Consider the following 21,067-nt stretch of genomic DNA (forward strand, 5'->3'; position numbering starts at 1 on the left):
CGAACCAACGTGATGGCGTCAGGCGCCGCGAGCGCCGTTTCCTGTTGTCCCTGGCCCGGAGGCCGCAGCGCCTGGTCGGAGGCTTAGGGGCTGCAGTGGCCAGGAGTGCCCCGCGCCCCCTCCCCGCTCCCTCTGGTGAGTTAGGGGTCAGAGGGCGAGGAGGGTGAGAAGGGGACGGCGGGGCCGAGACGAGAACGGGCGATGGGTCACCAGCCCTGTCCGTGATCGCAAACCCTTGGTTGCTTTGAAACTGTCCTGCTTCAGAGCCTTTTCCCTGCCCGGCCTGAGCCCCGCACCCTACCCCACTCGGACCCGAGCCTTCAGCCCAAACAGCCAGTGCTGACCCGTCCCCTTCCTCTTCTCCACCCGTGACCCGAGCCCAGCCCTTACCCTCACCCCTTCACCACTGGTCTTGCGTAAGTGCAGCCACACTCGACCCCACGGTAGCCCACTTCCAACCCCTAGGACAGCCACTTCCCTCCGCCTCCCTCTAACGCATCTCCTTCTCACCCCTCAACCCCTTTGGCAATCCCAGTGCTCCACGCAAACCTCCTCGAGCCCCCCCTCCCCCTCCCCGTCTTTCTGGCTTACCCCTTTTCAGGCTCAGCTTTCTTATCCCAGCCCCCCTGCTCAGCCCCCCAAGGTCTGCTCAGCCAAAACACCCACCTCCCCCCACTCATTTAATACCTACCACTACAGTAGATGCCCTATTGCGCTTACCCCCCTCTTCTTGATAACTCTGATCTCAGCCCTATCTCAAGTCTTGTATGTATCTTCTTGCCCTCACCCACTCAACCCCTAACTTCCAAGCCCACCGCATACTTTCTTTCCATCCCCAGCCAGCCTGAGGACACTTCATTCCTGAGTCTTTGCTAAACCACCCCCCAACTCTTGCTGCCCTAGTTCCCACCACCCCTACCCAATCTTGTTAGATTGACGTCTTCCTATCCCCATTTCAACTCTTCATCCCAGCTCTGTGCCCACTCTTCCCTTGATGTGGTCCCCATTTGATCTGAGAACCTAGTGCAGTCCCCTGCCAACCCCACCTGCTTTCTCAGAGCCAGGCACTTGCCGAACACCTCAATTGAGGCAGGGCCTCAGATGGTAAGTAAGTGTGGAGGAGTAGAGATCCTTCTCCCGTGGGTCAAGTGCTTTTCCTGGATGTCAGGCCCCCTGTACCTGTCCTTAAGGATTGTATTCCTGGCATCCATATTACATTACTCGCGTTGGCTGCTGGAATGATAGGTATCATCCAAATACCTGGAAGGTGAGGGAGCTACTCATTCAGCTGGGGCAGTGGAAGCTTATCACTTCCTTTTGGGTGACGATCTGGAGAAACTCAAGCGGTTCCACTGTGTGGGGTTGGCTGTGGTCACAGAATCATGTCCATGTGCATTGCCCTGCCGCTCAGAAAGGACCCTCACCCAGTGCTCCTCCTGGCCAGAACTGGTTGTAGATTAGTCCCGCTACCGAATGTGCCAGAGGTGACGTTACATGTTGTGAAGAGTAGAGATGAGTGGATCCTGGGGACGCCGAGGCCTCCGTGGAGGCTGTTGAATTGCTTCCTCTTTTTGCAGGTGCTGGATCATTGAGTTTTGACCATTTTGATTACCCATGAACACAGAGAGTCAAGTTATCTCAGAGTAGCTAGACATTCTTGAGGCACCCAGGCTCCATGGTTAACATTTATAATCTCCTGGGATTTGGGGGTGCACATCCCCTCTAAGTTCTGGTGACCAAACTCCAAAGGATTGGCCACTTGACAGCCATTGTAAAGGACCCCAAAGAAGACCCCTTGTGTTTGCTTGCATTTATAGTCTCACGCCTTTGAGAATCGGATGTCCTTTTACCTTCAATATCCCCTTCCGTTAAGGTGTGATCTCTGAAGGGTTTCAGCCTGTTGGCAGCTTGGTGTAATGGAAGGAGTTCTGCAGTGACCCCACCACTGAGAAGTTGTATACCTCAACTTCTTACAGTCTGAAACGGTCTGAGCCTTTTTATTTTACTCATCTGTTCATTCAGCAAGTATTTTGTGAGCACCACTGTGTGCCGTGCACTGTTTGAAGCATTAGAAAGACAATGGTGAATGAGTCAGGCAAAGGTCCTGCTTTCATTCACTCAGAGTTTGGTCCTTGCCAGAATCTTAAGGGATCTGGGACAAGAATATGGGAGAGATGGGTGTTGTTGGATGGAAGGAGGGAGGGAGGAAAGAAAGATACCCAGTGTTCCTAGACCTCACATTTCTGGCCTCACCCACTAGCCTTTGGACTGGGAATCACGAGCTAGAAGTTGCTTGCCCTCCAGCTGATATTCAGTTGCTTTGTCGCCCTACCCACTCCCCCCCCCCCACACCCATCCCACCCCCCACAGGGCTCTTGTCTAGAAATCCAACTTTCTTCAGGTAGAAGGAGGTGCTGTTTACTCAGCACTCACATGTCTGAAGTATCAGCTGTCTTTCTGAATCAGAAGATAACTTTGTCATTTGTTTCCAGCTGAAAACCCTGACTCATCACCTGGTACAGCAGCTGGAGGGCTTAAACACCGGCCTGTTGTCCTGCATAGCCAGGTGCAGGATCGGAGTCAGGCCGTAGAGACGAGGCTGTCGCGGATGGCGGGGAAGTCTCTAAGAAGAAGAGGTTGCTGTTTACTGATGAACGGAGTGTTTCGAAAGTGGTGAAGCCAGGTTATCCATTTCTTCTTCTAATGTAAGTCTCATCTGAGTCCTTCTCCTCTTTTCGTTCTTCCTTAGTCTCTGGAGGAAGTGAAATTGGATGTTTATAGAAGGCCAGGCAGTATCACGAAGAGAATCAACCCCAACGATTCCTTCCTGTGTGTTGGAACATTTGAGGAGGGACAGCTCGGAAACCTGGCTGCCATGGAAAGGACCTGTGGTCAGCTAGTTGGGGCCACAGATCTGATGGGCAAGATTGTTTCTTGTCAGTGTTAGGCCTTCTTTGATAAGGTGGAGCTTCTGAAGAGTCTGTGAATAATAAGTTTGCCTGAAACTCTTTGAACCAAGGACCTGGGACAGTATGAACTGACGAAAGGCACAGAGCTTGGAATGAGAAAATTCTGTCCCTCACCTGAGGCATGTTTCTACTGAGCCTCAGTTTTCTCTTCTGTGAATGAGGGATACTCATCCTTCTCTCACAGGATTGTTTTAAGAATTAAATGAGGATAGAGAATGAGATCCTGTGCCAGAGTGAACCAATACAGAGGGGCAGAGGTAGACGAAGGGTGACTTAAGAGTTTCCTAAAGGCACACGGCACTCACCTTTTCTGCTCCACTGTATCAGGGATGTTTGAACTCTCTACTTGCTCTCTTTCTTCTGGGTCTCCTGAAGACCCACCCCTCTTTCGTTTGCTTCTTGGTGTCAGTGAAGACAGCTCTGAAGATAGAAAGTGAAACCAGTCCCATAGCATGGTAGATGGGGGTCTGGCTCACCCAAGGAGCCTGCTGGAGTGCTGACCTAGCAGTCAGGAGACCCAGAGCCCAGAGATCTCACATCGTAGATGGTCGTGGTCCTGCCTCTGAGCCATTTCCTGCCTTCCTGAGGCGTTCTAGAACCGACAGGCCTATGTAGGTAGGGAGCTTTGGCTTCCTGCAAGGAAAGATGTGCCCGGAACTTTGGCCTGACCCCCACGTCTCAGTTCTGTTTTGTGAATTGTCAAGTGGCAATTCTTCTAGGTTTCTCTGCACTGTTGTCCTTTTGTGACGTTCCCGACACTGTTTTAGGTCACAGTTGTCTCTTGTCTGGCCCTGCTCTGACCTCAGTGTCAGTTTACTTTGTTTTTTCAGCAGACCCTGACTTGGCCAGAGCACCCACTTAATGATAAGCCTCCCTCCCTCCAGTGAATATTATATTCAGTGAATTAGTTGATGAGGCCTCAATGGTCTTCCTCTTCAGATTGCTGAGGCCCAAGCCTTGAGGCCGGCTGAGGGAAGGGCAGTTTTAGGGCTTGAGGCTCTGTCTAGAAGGGCAGGCCCCCGGAATTGCCAGAGGGGATTGGATGCCAGGGTCTCAAAGCCAGCGAGCCTGAACGTGGCCTGCAGGGCTGCGTAGGGTAGCCTTGAAGAAACCCAGCCTCTAGGATCAGGCACGGTTTCAGGACCGACTCTATAGTATGTCCCCTTCTCCCGGTGCCCTGGTGGCCAGAGCATGGAGCTGGTCTCCAGCGAAGGGTCCTGAGGATTCCCAGTGGGTAGGAGCTGGGAAAGTGGTGGAGGGAGAGACAGTCTGATGGGCTGTGGCCAGGGGCTAGTGTTCCTCCTGTCAGTCTGTTGTGCGCTGACCAGAGCTGGTTTCGTGGGGGCCGTCCTCCACACACCTATCTGCCTTTGCATGTCCTTACTTAGGAAGGTCGGCGCTGGGTCCTGTTCACCCTCTGCCGGATCCAGAGGCCAGGGCTTGAATCAGAGCGTCTTTCATCATTTAGGGCCACCCTGCCGTTCTCCATGCCTCACTGTTCGCCTGTAAACCTTTCCTGCCAGACTCAACCCTGATGCTCCCTTGCATCCCGCCACCTGGGCCCCCAGCTGGAGAGCCCTCCTCCCAAGACTTCCCTGCCCCCTCCCCAGCCACCCCTTAGCCCTAGCTCACACCCGCCTCTTCCAGAAGGGTGGATGTCATCCTGGCCGAAGGTGGTAGAGCCCGCCACTGATCAGCCCTGGGATCTTGGGAAGTTCCCTGACCTGGGTCAGCTTTGATTTATCTGGATAATAAAAGAGCTCGCCTAGGGTGGTTACAAGGAATGAATGAAGCAATGTGTGTAAACAGTACAAAATCCATTCATCATGCCTCCATTTGATAACTTCTTTGGGCCATAGGTTTTTGAGAACAGAGACAGCGATGACCTATTTTTTGGTGTCCCTCCATGCTCGGCAGCGTGGTCACTAGAGATCTGTTTAGATGGGAATGTGCCTGCCCAATCCTGGTCCGTCCAAGTGGCTGGGGCGGTCCAGGCGAGCCAACAGCCACCCCCCGAGGCTCAGGTTGAGCCCCCCCCCCCCCCCCCCACCTAAGCCACCCCCGGGGGGGTGGGGGGGAAGCCAGTGCCCTGAGGGATTTACCTGTGTACTGACTTCAGGTAGTTGAGCGGACTCATTCAGACAGTGGCCTTTGCCTATAAGGCTTGGCCACATCCAACCGGGGTAATAGATACCATTTATCCTTAGTACCGTCAGGCACTGTGCTGGGCGTTTTCCACATTCATAACCTCCGTTTGAGACGTCTGCCGTGGTGCCCCACCTAGCATGCCTAAGTGGTTAGTGGCAAATTGAGATTCGAACCCGTGTTGTTTCCCTTTAGGCGTGTCCCTGTGCTGCTCCAGCTGGACCCTCGTGCCTGGAGGGGAAGCAGCTATGTAGCAAGAGGCCCTCCCTTTGGAAACTTCCTTCAGTTGTGCTTGTCCCTGCCGAGCTGGCAGACATCGGGCTGGCACAGGAGTCAGAGGCTCCGAATGTGAATTGTGAGCCCCTGCTTCCTGGTCCACGTGGGCTCTTGGCACCTCCAGCGGCAGCATCCCCCTCGCACCCTTAGTTCTGTATCCAAATCGGCCCCTCATTCCCTGCTTTTTTGTGCCAGCGTTTGGTGTGGCATACAGAGGCCTCTCCATGCCCTGATTAGGGTGGACCCACCCACGGCACATAGGATTCCCCACCTCCTGAGATTCGAGCCCTCAGATTTCTTCTCTTCCCTTGTTTCCTTCCTTAAAATCCACTCTTGGCTTTTACTTTTGAATTCAGAGGCCTTTGCATTGCAGTTTGAGGAAGATGGGCTGACCCGCTGCCTGCTGGGGGGAGGGGGAGAATTGGCTGGGGGTGGTGAGCTGGAACCTGCTCATCTGGCCGCGCCGTCTGTCTCTGCAGGTGTCATGTGATTCTCCGAGGGAGCTGCAGTGTGAGCGGAAATGCTCTCGGTGGTGGAGAATGGACTGGACCCCCGGGCTGCCATCCCGGTAGGCAGTCGGAGAGGCTCAAGGGTGGGGAAGGGGGCACGGGACAGCCATGTCATTGGTCTTCCTCACTTTGAAATGAATGAGTACTGTCTGGAAAGCGAGGCTTCGGGCTGAGAAAGAGTTATAGCAGAAGCAGGCTCTGAGGAGACCCTGCCCTTTCTAGAACATCTTATTGGTGATAGAATGGGAATTGATAAAAAACAACGGATTTTAATAGGGGCTGCCTGAAGACCAAGGATTTCTCAAAGGAAGTCATACATATGGGGCGCCTGGGTGGCTCACACGGTTAAGCGTCATGATCGTAAGCGGCTCATGGTCTTGCAGTTTGTGAGGTCAAGCCCTGCATTGGGCTCTCTGCTGTCAGAGCAGAGCCTGCTTTGGATCCTCGGTCCGCTCTGTCTCTGCCCCCTCCCCCACAGGCACATACATGTATGCACATTCTCTCTCTCTCTCTCCCTCTCTCTCCCTCTCTCTCTCTCTCTCTCTCTCTCTCTCTCAAAAATAAGTAAACATTAAAAGAAGGGGCAGCTGGGTGGCTCAGTCGGTTGAGCATCCGACTTCGGCTCAGGTCATGATCTCACGGCTCATGGGCTGGAGGCCCGCATCGGGCTCTGTGCTGCCAGCTCAGTGCCTGGAGGCTGCTTCATATTCTGGGTCTCCCTCTCTCTCTCTGCCCTCTCCCTCCCATGCTGTCTCTCTCTGTCTCTCAAAAATAAATAAACATTAAAAAAAAGAAAAGAGGGCATTAGGGTGGCCTGGGTGCCTCAGACGGTTGAGCGTCCATTTGGCTCAGGTCATGATCTCACGATTTGGGAGTTTGCTGCTGTCACTCCCTAGCCCACTTTGAATCCTCTGTCCTCCTCTCTCTTTGCCTCTCTCTCTCTCTCTCTCTCTCTCTCTCCAGTCAAATAAGCAAACAATAAAAGAAGTATATGACCCATAAGTCATATGAAAAGATGTCTAACATCAAAAGACTGCATACTGTATGACTTCATTTACACAAAATGTCCAGAATTGGCAAATCCATAAAGACAGAAAGTAGATTAGTAGTTGCTAGGGGTTGAGGGAGAGGGGACTAGAGAGGAGTGACTGCTCATGGGCACAGTGTTCCTTTTTGAGACAATGAAAATGTCCTAAAATTAGGTAGTGGCTGTAGTTTCACTATTCTGTGAACATACCAAAAATCACTGAACTGTATAGTTTAAATGAGTGAATTTTAGGCAATGTAAATTGTGTCTCATTAAAGCTGTTATAAAGAAAAAAAAAAAAAAAAACAGGGGCTCCTGGGTGGCTCAGTTGATGGAGCGTCCGACTTCGGCTCAGGTCATGATCTCACGGTCCGTGAGTTCGAGCCCCGCGTCGGGCCCTGTGCTGACCGCTCAGAGCCTGGAGCCTGTTTCAGATTCTGTGTCTCCCTCTCTCTCTGACCCTCCCCCGTTCATGCTCTGTCTCTCTCTGTCTCAAAAATACATAAACATTAAAAAAAAAAAATTTTTTTTTTTAAAAAAAAAAGAACATTCGACTTTTCAAAGAACATTAACATGAACTGTTTGGGCTAAGATAAAAATAAAACAGTAAAATATTTATCCATAATCCTATCAGCTAACAGTTCAAACCAGGTTTTCTGTATTCCCTCCCAATCCTTTTCCAAAACACATAGGTAATTTTGACATGCTTATACTATGACAGAACTGTCTTTATCTTTCCAAAGGATTTTACATATATGTATTTTATAATTGATTTATGTAACAGACCTTAACGGAATACTTACATGTGTCAGGAACCAAGCCAAGTGTTGAGGATGCAAGAATGAAAAAAAAAAGCAAGTCCTGCCCTCAGAGTAATCCCCCCGCCCCCCAACTCCTGTGCTGTAGGTCAGGAAGTATTCGTTCCGTTTAACAGATGAGGAAATTAAGCTCAGTGAGGTTAAGTGAAATGTCTGTAGTGACCCAGCTGTTGACCAACAGAGCTGAGACTAACATCTGCCTCTGACTGCCAGGTCAAGGATCTTTCCTTTTTTCTTTCTTTCTTTTTAAAGTTTATTTATTTATTTTAGGGGCGCCTGGGTGGCTCAGTCAGTTAAGCGTCCTATTTCAGCTCAGGTCATGATCTCACGGCTCGTGGGTTTGAGCCCTGCATCAGGCTCTGTGCTGACAGCTCAGAGCCTGGAGCCTGCTTCGGATTCTGTGTCTTCCTCTCTCTCTGCCCCTCCCCCCTCCTCATACTTTGTCTCTCTCTCTCTCTCTCTCTCTCTCAAAAATAAACATTAAAAAGATATTTTTAAATAAATAACGTTTATTTTATTTATTTTGAAAGGGAGAGTGAGCATGAGCAGAGGAGGGGCAGAGAGAGGGAGAGAGAGAGAGAGAGAGAGAGAGAGAGAGAGAGAGAGAATCTCAAGCAGGCTCCACACTGTCAGCACAGAGCCAGATACGGAGCTCAAACTCAAAAACCGTGAGATCATGACCTGAGCTGAAATCAAGAGTCAGATGCTTAACTGACTGAGCCGCCCAGGTGCCCCTAGGATCTTTTTTTTTTTTTTGAATTTTTTTTTTTTCAACGTTTTTTATTTATTTTTGGGACAGAGAGAGACAGAGCATGAACGGGGGAGGGGCAGAGAGAGAGGGAGACACAGAATCGGAAACAGGCTCCAGGCTCCGAGGCATCAGCCCAGAGCCCGACGCGGGGCTCGAACTCACAGACCGCGAGATCGTGACCTGGCTGAAGTCGGATGCTTAACCGACTGCGCCACCCAGGCGCCCCCCTACGATCTTTCTTAATGTGGACCATGCTCCTGTTTTCTTGGTGTTTTTATGGTTCTAAAGTGGCACTTGTTGCCTCTTCATGGAATCGTAGACCCCTAAACAAGGTGGAAAGCTTCACCCCTGCCCTAGATGGATCACCCAGGCTCCCACACCTGTAACTATGATGGAGCCGGTATTTAAACACAAGATTTCTATGGCTATCAAATCACTGAAGTTCGGTTTAAAAAGCAAAACAAAAGAAAAATATACAAATATCTTTGCAAAAAAATAACTATCTCTGGGTGGTATAAGTACGTAATTTTCCTTTTCTCCTCTATGCTTTGTCTCTGTTTTCTTTCTTTTTTTAAAATTTTTTCCAACGTTTATTTATTTTTGAGAGAAAGAGAGAGCGTGCGTGCGTGTGCAAGTGGGGGAGGGGCAGAGAGAGAGGGAGGCACAGAATCCAAAGCAGGCTCCAGGCTCTGAGCTGGCAGCACAGAGCCCGACGTGGGGCTCGAACCCATGAACCGTGAGATCACGACCTGAGCCGAAGTCGGACGCTCAACCGACTGAGCCACCCAGGCGCCCATCTTTGTTTTCTATGATTAGCTTGTGCTAGTTTTGCTGTATACACACCCACAGGTAGACGTGAGCACGTGTGTGGGTGTGCGTGTATTTGGTGATAAGCACTTACCTTCCAGGGGTCACCGCAGGATCTTCTAAAGGCCTGTGTTATGTCTGACACCGACTAGGTCATCAAGAAGAAGCTAGTGGGATCTGTGAAGGCGTTGCAGAAGCAGTACGTGTCCTCGGACACAGTGGTCACTAGCGAAGACGGAGATGCCAACACCATGTGCAGTGCCCTGGAGGCCGTATTTATCCACGGCCTGCATGCCAAGCACATCCGAGCCGAGGCCGGAGGGAAAAGGAAGAAGAGCGCCCACCAGAAGCCTCTGCCTCAGCCTGTCTTCTGGCCCCTCCTGAAAGCTGTCACCCACAAGTGAGATCAGCAGGGGAGGCTTTGCTTTGGGGAGGAGCTTCAGTGTGGGTGACCCTGGGCTCTCCCTCTACAGCTATATGGGAAAGCAGCAGAGATGCTCTGTGTTCTAGAATGGAGATGGGTGAGATAGGGGTTATTGTTAGACCAAGCCTCAAGAGCCCCTCAGCGCACAGGCAATGGCCTGGGGCTGCTCAGGCCCCTGGCTGGTCGCCTTTAGCAGGAGCCGCCTTTTTGCCACACCGTGGCAAAGTTGGGTAGTTGGAACAGAGAATGTGTGGCCTGCAAAGCCTAAAATCTTTACTAAGTGGCCCTTAACAGAAGAGGTTTGCTGACCCTGCCTTGGAATGTTTGAACATCTCTATGCTAAGTATTATATCCTAACAGGCTATGGCATTTTTTAAAGACGTGGAATCCAGATCATCTGAATATCCACCCTGGGACGTTTGCCTCTGCGGCCCTGGCCCTAACTGCCTGGGCTTTGGAGCAAGCAGCTGCTGGCACGTTGCCTCTAAGGGCTATTAAATGCCACCTTCAGCCTGAAGGTGCCTTGTCAGTCTGTATCTTCCTTTTCATGCTGACTGCCACCGCCCTATCTCAGGTTCTTACCTCACTCCTAGGTGGCAGTGGCTTTCTGATTGTCCCCCTTATCTCATTGTGTCTGTCCTTAGGTCAGGCAGCTGGTCAACATTTATTGAGCTTAAGCTAACCCGAGCTCATTCCCTGAGCCCTGTGGCGCACGCACTCCTATGGGCGAGACGTGCTCAGGGCACTGTGATGGTCAGAGGAAGGGCATTTACATCAGACCAAGGGTTCGGGAACTGAGTTGGGTACATGATCTTATCCCGAGCAGCCCACCCAGAAGTCTGCGCGACTGCGGTCAAGTCATTTCCCGGTGTAAAAACTCTCAGGCTCCCCAGTGCTAGCCTGGAGTTCCATTCACTTCGTTGGGGCCCCGGAATCTGTATCCTGACCAGGTTCCCAGGTGATTCTGACGCACAGCCAGGTGTGGGGACCCTTGCCCCACCTTGCCTCACCGGTTGGATGCTCAAGACCCTGCATCACCTGACTTTGCAACCCAATCAGCCACTCCTCCTCCTCCCCGTGCTGTAACGGGAGTGCTCACCACTCCTGATACACAGCTGCTGCTTCCCTACCCTTGGTGCCTTTTCTCTGTCAGTCCTTGGTGCCTGAGGTTCCCCTTCCATCTTTGCGGCTTGAAATCGCTCAAGGCCCAGCTCAATGCCTTGCCTGTGCCTAATCCCTATGCCTAATCCCGCAATGCCTTGCCTAAGGCATTGTCCTTACTGCAACCTGGAAGTGATTGCCTTCCCCCCACCCCAGCTCTACTGACAACAGGGTTCACTTCCGTGTGCCCTTGAAAGGTAGTAACCTGGACTGAGGGCAGGACCATGTCTGTATCCTGTATCTTCACAGCTCCAAAGACCTGGCACTTAGGGGCTCATCACATGTATGCCGGATGAGCAGGTGATGTCAAGGGCGCCTGGGGAGTTGAAACTAAAATGGCAATTATCCTGCATGACAGTAACCTTGAAAAAGTGGGGAGTTGTAGCTAAATATTTCTCAATTCCCTGTAGAACACTGCTATCTGAGATATTTTCCCAAGCCTGTATATACTTGCAGTCGTTATTACTGGCTCCTGCTCACCAGTGGATAAAATGATCCTCTGTGATCTGAACTCACTTCTTGAAACAAGCCTGTCCTCTCCACCCCCAGGCACATCGTCTCGGAATTGGAGCACCTGATCTTTGTCAGCACGGACGTGGGCCGCTGCCGGGCCTGGCTGAGGCTGGCCCTCAATGACGGCCTGATGGAGTGCTACCTGAAGCTGCTCCTCCAGGAGCCCGCCCGCCTGTGCGAGTACTATCAGCCCACAGCCCTGCTTCGAGACGCCGAGGAGGGCGAGTTCCTCCTCAGCTTCCTGCAGGGACTGACGTCCTTATCCTTCGAGCCCTCCTACAAGTCCGCCATCTTAAACGAGTGGACGCTCACCCCGCTGGCTCTCTCTGGGCTTTGCCCGCTCTCTGAGCTCGACCCCCTCACCACCTCTGGGACAGAACTACAGCGGAAAGAGTCTCTGGATTCAATTTCCCATTCCTCAGGCTCGGAGGACATCGAAGTCCAGCACTCAGGCCATAAGATCCGACGGAACCGGAAGCTCACGGCCTCCTCCCTCAGCCTGGACACCGCCGGTTCATCCCAGCTGTCTTGCAGCCTAAACTCTGATAGCTGCCTACTCCAAGAGAATGGCTCCAAGAGTCCAGACCGTTCCGAGGAGCCCATGTCCTACGACTCCGACCTGGGGACAGCAAATGCCGATGATTCAGACCCGTCTCTGCAAGAGTGAGTGTCCTTCCCCCACTCCTCTCCTCCCCCTGCCTTCCTTCCTTCTCCTCTTCCTCTTTCTCTCCCTCCCTATAGCATGTGATTGCCTGTCACTGAGCATTGACCTCTCTAAGGGCATAAAGGAAAAGGGGATCGTGGCTCTTCCTCAGGGACTGGAGTTGCCGGGACTTGTAACTGGAGGCAACATGGGGCAGCGAGGAGAATGGATTCAGGGAGGGCTCGAGCTGAATCAGGCTCCAGCTCTGCCCCTGGCTGATCTTCGACCAGTTACCTAATTTCTCTGAGGCTTCGTGTAAAATATTATTGCCTCTAGGGCGGAAACCAACGGTTCGGAGTTAGATATACAACTTCCAAAAGACGCAGTGAAGCCCAGCGCGTCTGGGTGCTCCGCTGCGACCTCCCAGAAGGCCTCTGAAGGACACAGACCCTGAATGAGGCCTGGAGGAGGTGGTGCACAAAAGGGGCCAAGCGAGTGAGTGGAGGAAGAGCACAGGGAGCAATGAACTTGACTAGAGAAGGGACGCTGGGCAGAGCTGTCTCTTTAAAAGAACTTTTTTCTATTTGAGTATTGTTGACACACGGTGTTACATTAGTCTCAGGTGTACAAGGTAGTGAGTCACCATCTCTCTATGTTGTACCATGCTCACCCCAGCAGAGCCTTCTTCGTTCAGGCCCTTTTTAAACACTCATTTTTTAATAGATTTATTTTTATGGTAAGAAAAAAAAGTCTACCTACAGTGAAACGTCTTCTCCACCTTTGTAACCATAATTATTAATTCCTTACATCTTTCTTTTTCTTTTCTTTAAAGTTTATTTATTTATTTTTGAGAGAGAGAATGAGCAGGGGAGGGGCAGTGAGAAAGGGGGACAGAGGATCTGAAGCAGATTCTGTGCTGACAGCAGAGAGCCCAACGTGGGGCTCGAACTCACGAACCGTGAGATCATGAGCTAGGCTGAAGTCAGACATTTAACTGACCGAGCCACCCAGGCACCCCCTTTACATGTCTTTTTCTGATGTTTCTAAATGCATCTAACAGATATGAATAGATCTGTTAATAACTGTTAATATCTGTTAATAGATCTGTAATAGACTTTTAAATGTCTTTTATATTTCTTATCTCTGCCCCATCCCCACAAAGCTATTATAAATATACTGTTTGATACCTTGTCTTAGAAGAGATCAGGATTTTTGTTTTGGAGCTTCATATCAGTTTCTTAATTTTTTTTCCCCCCTATGGCATGTGTTTCCATTGTATGAATGTACCTTAGTTTATTTGACCAGCCCTGTATTTCCTGGACACTGGAGTTCACTCTTTCTGTAAATAACCGTGTGTATGTGATCTTTGAATTCTATGCAACTATCTCTGTTCAGTAAAGTCCCAGAAACAGAATTGCTGAGGCAAAGGATAAATGAATCTACAATTTTCATAGATAATCGCCTGTTTACACTCTGTCAGGAATGTACCTGTGCCCCCTCGGCCTTGTAGGCAGAAGGTATTATCAAACTTTTGGATATTTGCTCATCTAATAGGTAGAACATGATAAACTTTTTTTTCAAGTTTATTTACTTGTTTTGAGAGAGAGAGAGAGAGAGAGACAGCAAGCGAGCATGAGTGGGGGAAGGGCAGAGAGAGAGGCGGGGGGAGAGAGAGAGAATCCCAAGCAGGCCCCTCGCTGTCAGTGCAGAGCGTGATGCAGAGCTTGATCCCAGGAACTGTGAGATCATGACCCAAGCCAAAATCAAGAGTCGGGCTGGTACGGAGTGAGCTTAGAAGACATCTGTGAGGAAACAAGGCCATTAGGGCAGCCATCTTGCCCAAGCAGCAGCCTGTGGGTGGAGGAACCTAGGCCTTTGCTCTCAGGAACATACACCTGCTTTCAGGGGAAAGATACGCATGCACACACCCACCACACACACACACATGCACACGGTGACAGAAATAGCCCCATTCTGTGTTTTCATGGCATTGATAGTTTTTTTTTCCCAATGTTTATTTATTTTTGAGAGAGAGAGAGAGAGACAGAGTGTGAGCGGCAGAGGGGGAGAGAGAGAGGGAGACACAGAACCCAAAGCAGGCTCCAGGCTCCAAGCTGTCAGCACAGAGCCCGATGCTGGGCCTGAACCCATGAACCACGAGATCATGACCTGAGCCGAAGTTGGATGCTTAACCGACTGAGCCAGCCCAGGTGCCCCATCCAGTTCTTCACCAAGCTTCCCACCACCTTAGATTTAATATCCATTGATGATTCTTGCCCAAACTAATCTATGATGGCTGCAGAGTGATGATTTTCCAACCTCATGACCACCTCCACGTTTATCACTCACCATCTTATTGTCAGGAAGAGCTCCAACCCCATCCCCGTTATGTATCTGTTTGTCTATTTATTACTATTAAGGACTCAGGGATTCCTATCTCTTTCACTAGATTATAATCTGTCCCTATCCTTATTTTTTTCAAAGACGCTCTAGGCCCAAGGTGGGGTGCTAACTCATGACCCTGAAACCAAGAGTCGCTCGCTCCACCAACTGAGCCGGCCAAGCTCCCCTGTCACTATCTTTATTTGTGTCGATGGCCAAACTGTCCCAGACTACCTTAGAAACCATTCTGTATTAATTCTGTAGCTACGATACCAAAAGCGTAAGCAACAAAAGAAAAGATAGAGAAAACAGTCTTCATCATCATTGAATTCTTTTGTTTCTAAGAATACCATCAAGAAAGTGAAAGGCAACCCACAGAATGCGAGAAAATATTTGCAAGCCATGTATCTCATAAAGAATTTTTTATTTTTTATTTTTTTTAATTTATTGTTTTTAATTTTATTTTTTATTTGTTAAGAGTTACATGCAAATTAGTTAGCATCTAGTGCAACAATGATTTCAGGAGTAGATTCCTTAGTGCCCCTTACCCATTTAGCCCATCCCCCCTCCCACACCCCCTCCAGTAACCCTCTGTTTGCTCTCTATATTTATGAGTCTCTTCTGTTTTGTCCCCCTCCCTGTTTTTATATTATTTTTGTTTCCCTTCCCTTATGTTCATCTGTTTTGTCTCTTAAAGTCCTCATATGAGTGAAGTCATATGATGTTTGTCTTTCTCTGACTAATTTCACTTAGCATAATACCCTCCAGTTCCATCCACATAGTTGCAAATGGCAAGATTTCATTCTTTTTGATTGCCGAGTAACACTTCATTGTATATATATACCACACCTTCTTTATCCATTCATCCATCGATGGGCATTTGGGCTCTTTTCATACTTCAGCTATTGTTGATAGTGCTGCTATAAACATGGGGGTGCATGTGTCCCTTCAAAACAGCACACCTGTATCCCGTGGATAAATGCCTAGTAGTGCAATTGCTGGGTTGTAGGGTAGTTCTATTTTTAGTTTTTTGAGGAACCCCCATCCTGTTTTCCAGAGTGGCTGCACCAGCTTGCATTCCCATCTGATAAAGAATTTTTACAACTCAATAAAGAAGGACAAATAACCCAACTAGAAAATGGGCAAAAGATCTGAATACTGAATTTCCCCAAAGATATGCAAATGGCCAAAGAGCACATAGAAAGATGCTCAGCGTCATTAGCCACCAGGAAAATGCAGATCCAAACCATCATGTGTACGACTTGGCACCCATTAGGAGAGCTTTGATCAGAAAGACAGTTAATAGCAAGTGTTAGTGGGGGGGGGTGCTGGTGGGCTCAGTTGGTATAGAGCATGGTGACTCTCAACATCAGGGTCATGGGCAGAACCTACTTAAAAAAAAAGAGTAAATTGAATTAAAAAAACAAACAAGCGTTGGGGCACCTGGGTGACTCAGTCAGTTGAGCCTCTTGATATCAGCTCAGGTCATGATCTCACAGTCTGTGGGCTCAAGCCCCGCATTGGGCTCTGCGTTGACAGTGAGGAGCCTGCTTGGGATTCTCCCTCTCTCCCTCTCTCTCTGCCCCTCCCTAGCTTTTGTGCACCCTCTCTCTCTCTCTCTCTCTCTCTCAAAATAACTAAATAAACTTTATAATTTTTTTTTTTTAAAGTAACCAGTGTTGGTAAGGATGTGGAAAAGCCGATGGCAATGTAAAATGGTACAGCCACTTTGAAGTCAGGCAGTTGCTCCAAAGTTGAAACTTGAAGTTACTCTATGGCTCAGCAGTTCCATTCCTTGGCGTATATGCCCGAAGGAATGAAAACATTTGTCCACACAAACACTTGTGCGTGAATGTTCACAGCACCGTCATTCATAATAGCCCCAAAGTAGCCCAAAAGTCTATAAAACGATCAATAGAGAGACAAAAGAAGGATTCATCACAAGGAATGAGATCCCAGTGGCTGCCACAACATGAATAAATCTTGAAAACATCGTTAAGCGAAAGAAGCCGGGCTCAAAGGCCACCTATGGTGTGACTATTTGTGTGCAGTGTCCAGGTTAGGTAAATCTAGAGAAATGGAAAGTAGGCTTGTGGTGGGCAGGGGTTGGAGGAGGGGTGGATTAGTGACAGCTAATGGGTATGGGGTTTCCTGTTGGGTTGATGAAAATGTTTTAAAATTGACCGCGATCATAGTCGCACGGCTCTGCAAACACACTATTGAGCTGCACGCTTTAAATTAAGTGATTGTGCGGTATGTGAATTATGTACTGTGAATTTTATCTCAATAAAGCTGTTACCAAGAAAGTGTTCCAGATTTGGCCAGTGGGTGCCCCTCTGAGCTGGCTCTCATGTCCATTTGACGTGCCCCAATCCATATTTTGAGCACTTTCTTACTTTCTAGCACAAGATAATTCAGACTTATTTTATACTCTTTCCTAACTCCAGCCTAGGAATCAACCTTTGTCCCAGAAGTCTTGCTTCCTATTTTGGGGGGGAATGCAAAACCAAGATTTAGGCATTTATCATTTCGTTTAATCATCATGACAACCCTAGTAAGTGGGTACTGGCATATCTTCCTTTTACAAATGAGGCCCGGAGAGGTAAAGTATATTGCCCAAGGTCACACTGCAGCCCAACCTTTGAAAGCAGGCGATGTGAATCCAGAGTCCCCGCCCCTTGCACCTCCCCCTACACACACACACACACACACACACAGAGTGTGAAAGTGAAGTTTATTTCTTCAACAAGGTCACTTTTACTTGAGTGACCCCAGTTTTGAGTGGAAACAAAGGTGTAGAGCTTATAAGACAGCCTCTCAGGAATTGCACATGGCAGGGTATACCCTTGGGAAAAGTCACATATCATGCGTCTGGGAGCGTGGGGTTGAGGGCAGACCAACACCCAGTGGCCTGGCCCTTCCTACGAGAGCACATGTTCAAACCCACACACGCAAGTACCAGTAAAGTCCAGTGCTCATCAGTCTCCTTTGCCAGCCTCACTCCCCACCCCTGTACCCAAATGCTGCCCATAGCCAGGTGTCCTTTACAAGAGTGAGAATGGCTAAAACAGGAGAAAACCTATAGATGAAAGGAGATCAGCCTCGGTTTTTCACTGTTGACGCTGGGCAGTGGCTACATGGAGATTCATGATATTATTCTCTCTTATTTTGTAAATGTTTGAAAGTTTCTGTAGTAAAAGAAAGTATAAAATGGTGAGAGGAAAGAGAAATAGCCAGGCGGGGAGCCGTGAGTGAGCCGGGACATTTGGCTGCTGTCTCCAGATTCCTCAGGTGCTCAGAGGAGACCAGCAGCACGTCTGGGAGATCCTCGGGACCACAGGCCCTCAGCTGCACCTTCTCCCCTCCGAAGATGATGAGGATGCTACTCATGTCCTTGGTCAGCTGCCTCGTTGCCATAAATGAGGCCAAGCTCATCAGTCGCTGTGACTTGGCCAGAGTGCTGCACAAGGAGGATCTGGATAGGTGTGAGGGCTACTCCCTGAGTGACTGTGAGTGCTGCTTTCTCACACTCCCGCCCCCCCATTCCTCTTCTGCTCCTGGTCACCTCCTATGTGGCCATCTTTCCATCATTCATCTTTCAAAGCCAAGTTCAAAAAGCAGCCCTCCCCGAGAAGCCCCTCCCAACATTCTATATTCCTTCCACTGAATATTATTAACTGAGCACTTACTATGTACCGGGAACTATTTTAGGGGCTGGGGACAGAGACATCAACAAAGCCCCTTCCTTCACAGTGTTCGCATTCTAGGGGGAGAGGCGAGTCCCAAACAAACACACAAACATATGAAGCACTTCCTGGTGGTGATAAATGTTATGCAGCAGAATAAAGCCAGGGGAGTGAGAGGTAACCTTGTCCTTGAAGGGGAAGTCAAGGAATACCTCTCTGAGGAGGTGACATTGAGCAGCACTGAATGAGGCAAAGGACCGGGTCACCCAAATGTCTGGGGAAGAGCATTCCAGGCAGAGGGAGCAGGCAGTGCAAAGGCTTCGTCCTCCTCCCTGGTGGGGCTAGCTTCCTTTTGCCCAGATTTTGCACACACCTGTCTTGTGCCGTCCTTCTCGTTTTATCTTGTCTTGTGGTCCTTTAAGGGGTGCGTCTTCGTTCTTGCTGAAGGCACCAGCTGCCTTTGCCCCAGCTGAATGTCCCTCACTGGGCTTTGCACGGGTCATGGCACACAGTAGGCGATCATCAAGTGCAGGAGATGCGGATGGACAGCGGGATGATGAGCGGTTGTACTGAGGGGCAGGTGGATGGACCGAAGGGCGAGGAGAGAAGCTAATGGGTGTTTCCGGCCAGCTCGCCCCGTCTAGCCTCTTAGGCCTTGTTCCTTTCTTCTGCTTCCCCGTCTCCCTTTCTCCTCCGTGTCCTTTGTCCCTCAGTTCAGAGCCCTCTAAAAACCTTCTTCTCCCTGTTCTAAGGGCTGTGCCTGGCTTTTGTGGAGAGCAACTTCAACCTATCAAAGGTAAATGAAAATGCAGACGGCAGCTTCGACTATGGCGTCTTCCAGATCAACAGCCACTATTGGTGCAATGATCACAAGAGTCACTCGGAAAACATTTGCCACGAGGACTGCAAAGGTCTGGCCGGGGTCTCAGGGTGGGAGAGGGGAGAGGATGAGTGGGGTCTACTCACAGGACTTCTCGTCCCACTCCAAGCCTGGGAATGCACCCAGGAGTGCCTTTGCTGAGCAGAGGATTTCACTAGTGGCTACGATGCCCCTCCGGTTAGGAGATTCTCCGGGGTGCAGGCTCCAGAAAGGCTCTGCACACCCAGTAACAGAGGACAGCAGCGGCCAACATTTAGCGAGAGTGTGTTGTATGCTGAGCACTTCACATGCCAGCTTCTCATGCGGTGGAAACTATTATGATCCCCGCTTTACAGACGAGCAAACTGAGGCTCATAGAACCAGTGCTGAATGCCAGACTGGTGGCCCTGAAGGCTCAGCTCTAACCATCAAGTCCTGACTTTGGTCAATGGCCTGATTGATTCGAGGCCAAGGGCAAACTCCCCACCTCAGAGCCACTCGTGGAGGCTCCACAGGTCCATGACTTTGCCCCTTACTCCCTCTTTCGTACTCTGATCAACATCCCTGCACTCTTCACCTGAAGAGCCTCTCTCATTAGGCAAGGTTTACCTCGGCCTCTGTGCTGCCTGTTTTGACATTTCCTTTCCCTAGAAACCCTCAAACGTGGCGCGAACCAGCATGTACCCTAGCTAGGATGTGTGGTAGTAAACATACATTTACTCCTGCCCCTCCTGCCCCCACCCCTAGCCACCCTTGACCTCTAGCAGCCATTGTAGGGATATCTCCATGGGCCTCTGGGAGGGAGCCCTTGCCTAATCTGGAAGGACTCAGCCCCCGGGGGGCGGGGAGAGCCGGTGTGTGCCTCAGTCTCTGGGACTGTCCTCTGTGTTCTCACAGGTATTCTCTGTCTCCCCTTCAGAACTGCTGAGCCCCGATCTTCTCTCAACCATCAACTGTGTGAAAAAGATTGTGTCTGGAGCAGGGGGAATGAAGAACTGGTGAGGAGGTCACTGTGGGACTAAGTCAGCAGGCAGAGCCCCAAGAAGGATGTAGTGACAGGAGGGGACAGGAGGCAAGGACTCCACCCCTTCTAACCATCTAGAAAAATGTGGGAGAGCGGCGGGCTTGGAACTGGGACTTACAAGACTTGGGATCTGGGTCTTTCTCTGATGTTGTATTAAAACTGTTTTGGACACAGTAGCAAAGGAACTTGAGTTAGCTGAGGGAGATGGCTTCGGAGGGGACAAGGTGTCTCACCGAGCTTACCCAAGGGGTCTCTTCTCTGGAAGAGAACGGAGGCGGAGCTGGGAACTGTCAGTGTGGCTTTCCTGACAAGTTTCTGCCTCCTCGTGCATTTCCTTCACTACTTTCTTTGTAGAGCAGTATATTCTGCTCCCCATTCCAGAGGACAGACTGTGGCTGCCCCCAAGTTAACGGGCTAATGTTCTGAGCAGTCACGGAGACTGGCTAGTCTCAGCCCCAGAGTCCAAGGGGCTGGGATAGAGAATCTGATTGACTCGAGCCCCTTGTCTGGCTCTGTGCTGACAGGATGGAGCCTGCTTGGGATTCTCTCTCTCCCTCTCTCTCTTCCCCTCCCCCCCCCCCTCAAAATAAATAAATAAACTGAAAAAAAATGTTTTTCTTGCAGAAGATGATGAAGTACAAATAGAAGAATTTGGACAAGTGGTAAAGGATATTCGTGATGCCTCCAGGTTAAAAGGTAACTAGTAAATTATTTGTGACTGTTAAATTTACTTTTATTGAATGGATGTCTTTGTGTTTTGTTTTTTAGAATTTCTAGTTCTGTTAATTTCTGCTTACCATGTTGGCATTGATCTGTTTTAAGGCAGGCAAAACTTGATTTTGATTAAAAGTTGGCAGCATCCATGATGAAAGAAAAATGCCTTTTTCTGGAATGGGGCCTGTGTAACCTATTTTAAATCCCTTTTTTTGTTGTTGTTATTTGTGTGTGTGTGTGTGTGTGTGTGTGTGTGTGTGTGTGTTTTGTTCTGGACTTTATGTAAAGTCAGATACTAGCTTTACAATTTTTCAGATATGAAAATTTTCTATACCATTTTTAGCCTCAGACTTAGGACT

General features: G+C 49.6%; 2 protein-coding genes across 5 annotated transcripts in view; both read left to right on the forward strand.

Moving 5' to 3' along the window:
• On the forward strand, positions 1–20,477 carry LOC144614356 (pleckstrin homology domain-containing family M member 1-like). 4 transcript variants are annotated; one of them, XM_081794755.1, is made up of 8 exons: positions 1–135; positions 2,563–2,705; positions 5,870–5,958; positions 9,455–9,702; positions 11,437–12,063; positions 17,708–17,934; positions 18,864–19,022; positions 19,868–20,476. In XM_081794755.1, exons 3-8 carry the CDS (start codon positions 5,911–5,913, stop codon positions 19,990–19,992), a joined length of 1,434 nt encoding a protein of 477 aa, XP_081650881.1. In that variant the 5' UTR covers positions 1–135; positions 2,563–2,705; positions 5,870–5,910; the 3' UTR covers positions 19,993–20,476. The 4 variants fall into 4 exon arrangements, with proteins under 4 accessions (XP_081650881.1, XP_078293756.1, XP_078293759.1 ...); XM_078437633.2 differs by having other exon boundaries at positions 4–135; positions 19,890–20,475; XM_078437630.2 differs by lacking the exon at positions 2,563–2,705 and having other exon boundaries at positions 19,868–20,477.
• Positions 20,199–21,067, forward strand: part of LOC145715136 (EF-hand calcium-binding domain-containing protein 13-like) — a 14,324-nt gene continuing 13,455 nt past the window's right edge. The window contains exons 1-2 of the mRNA XM_081794753.1: positions 20,199–20,319; positions 20,619–20,690. Of these exons, the coding sequence (XP_081650879.1) occupies positions 20,199–20,319; positions 20,619–20,690 (193 nt within the window). The remainder of the gene's footprint in view (positions 20,320–20,618; positions 20,691–21,067) is intronic.

The sequence above is a fragment of the Panthera onca genome, assembly GCF_046562875.1.
Source record: "Panthera onca isolate mPanOnc1 chromosome E1 unlocalized genomic scaffold, mPanOnc1 haplotype 2 h2.Chr16_ul_15, whole genome shotgun sequence".
Lineage (NCBI taxonomy): Eukaryota > Metazoa > Chordata > Mammalia > Carnivora > Felidae > Panthera > Panthera onca.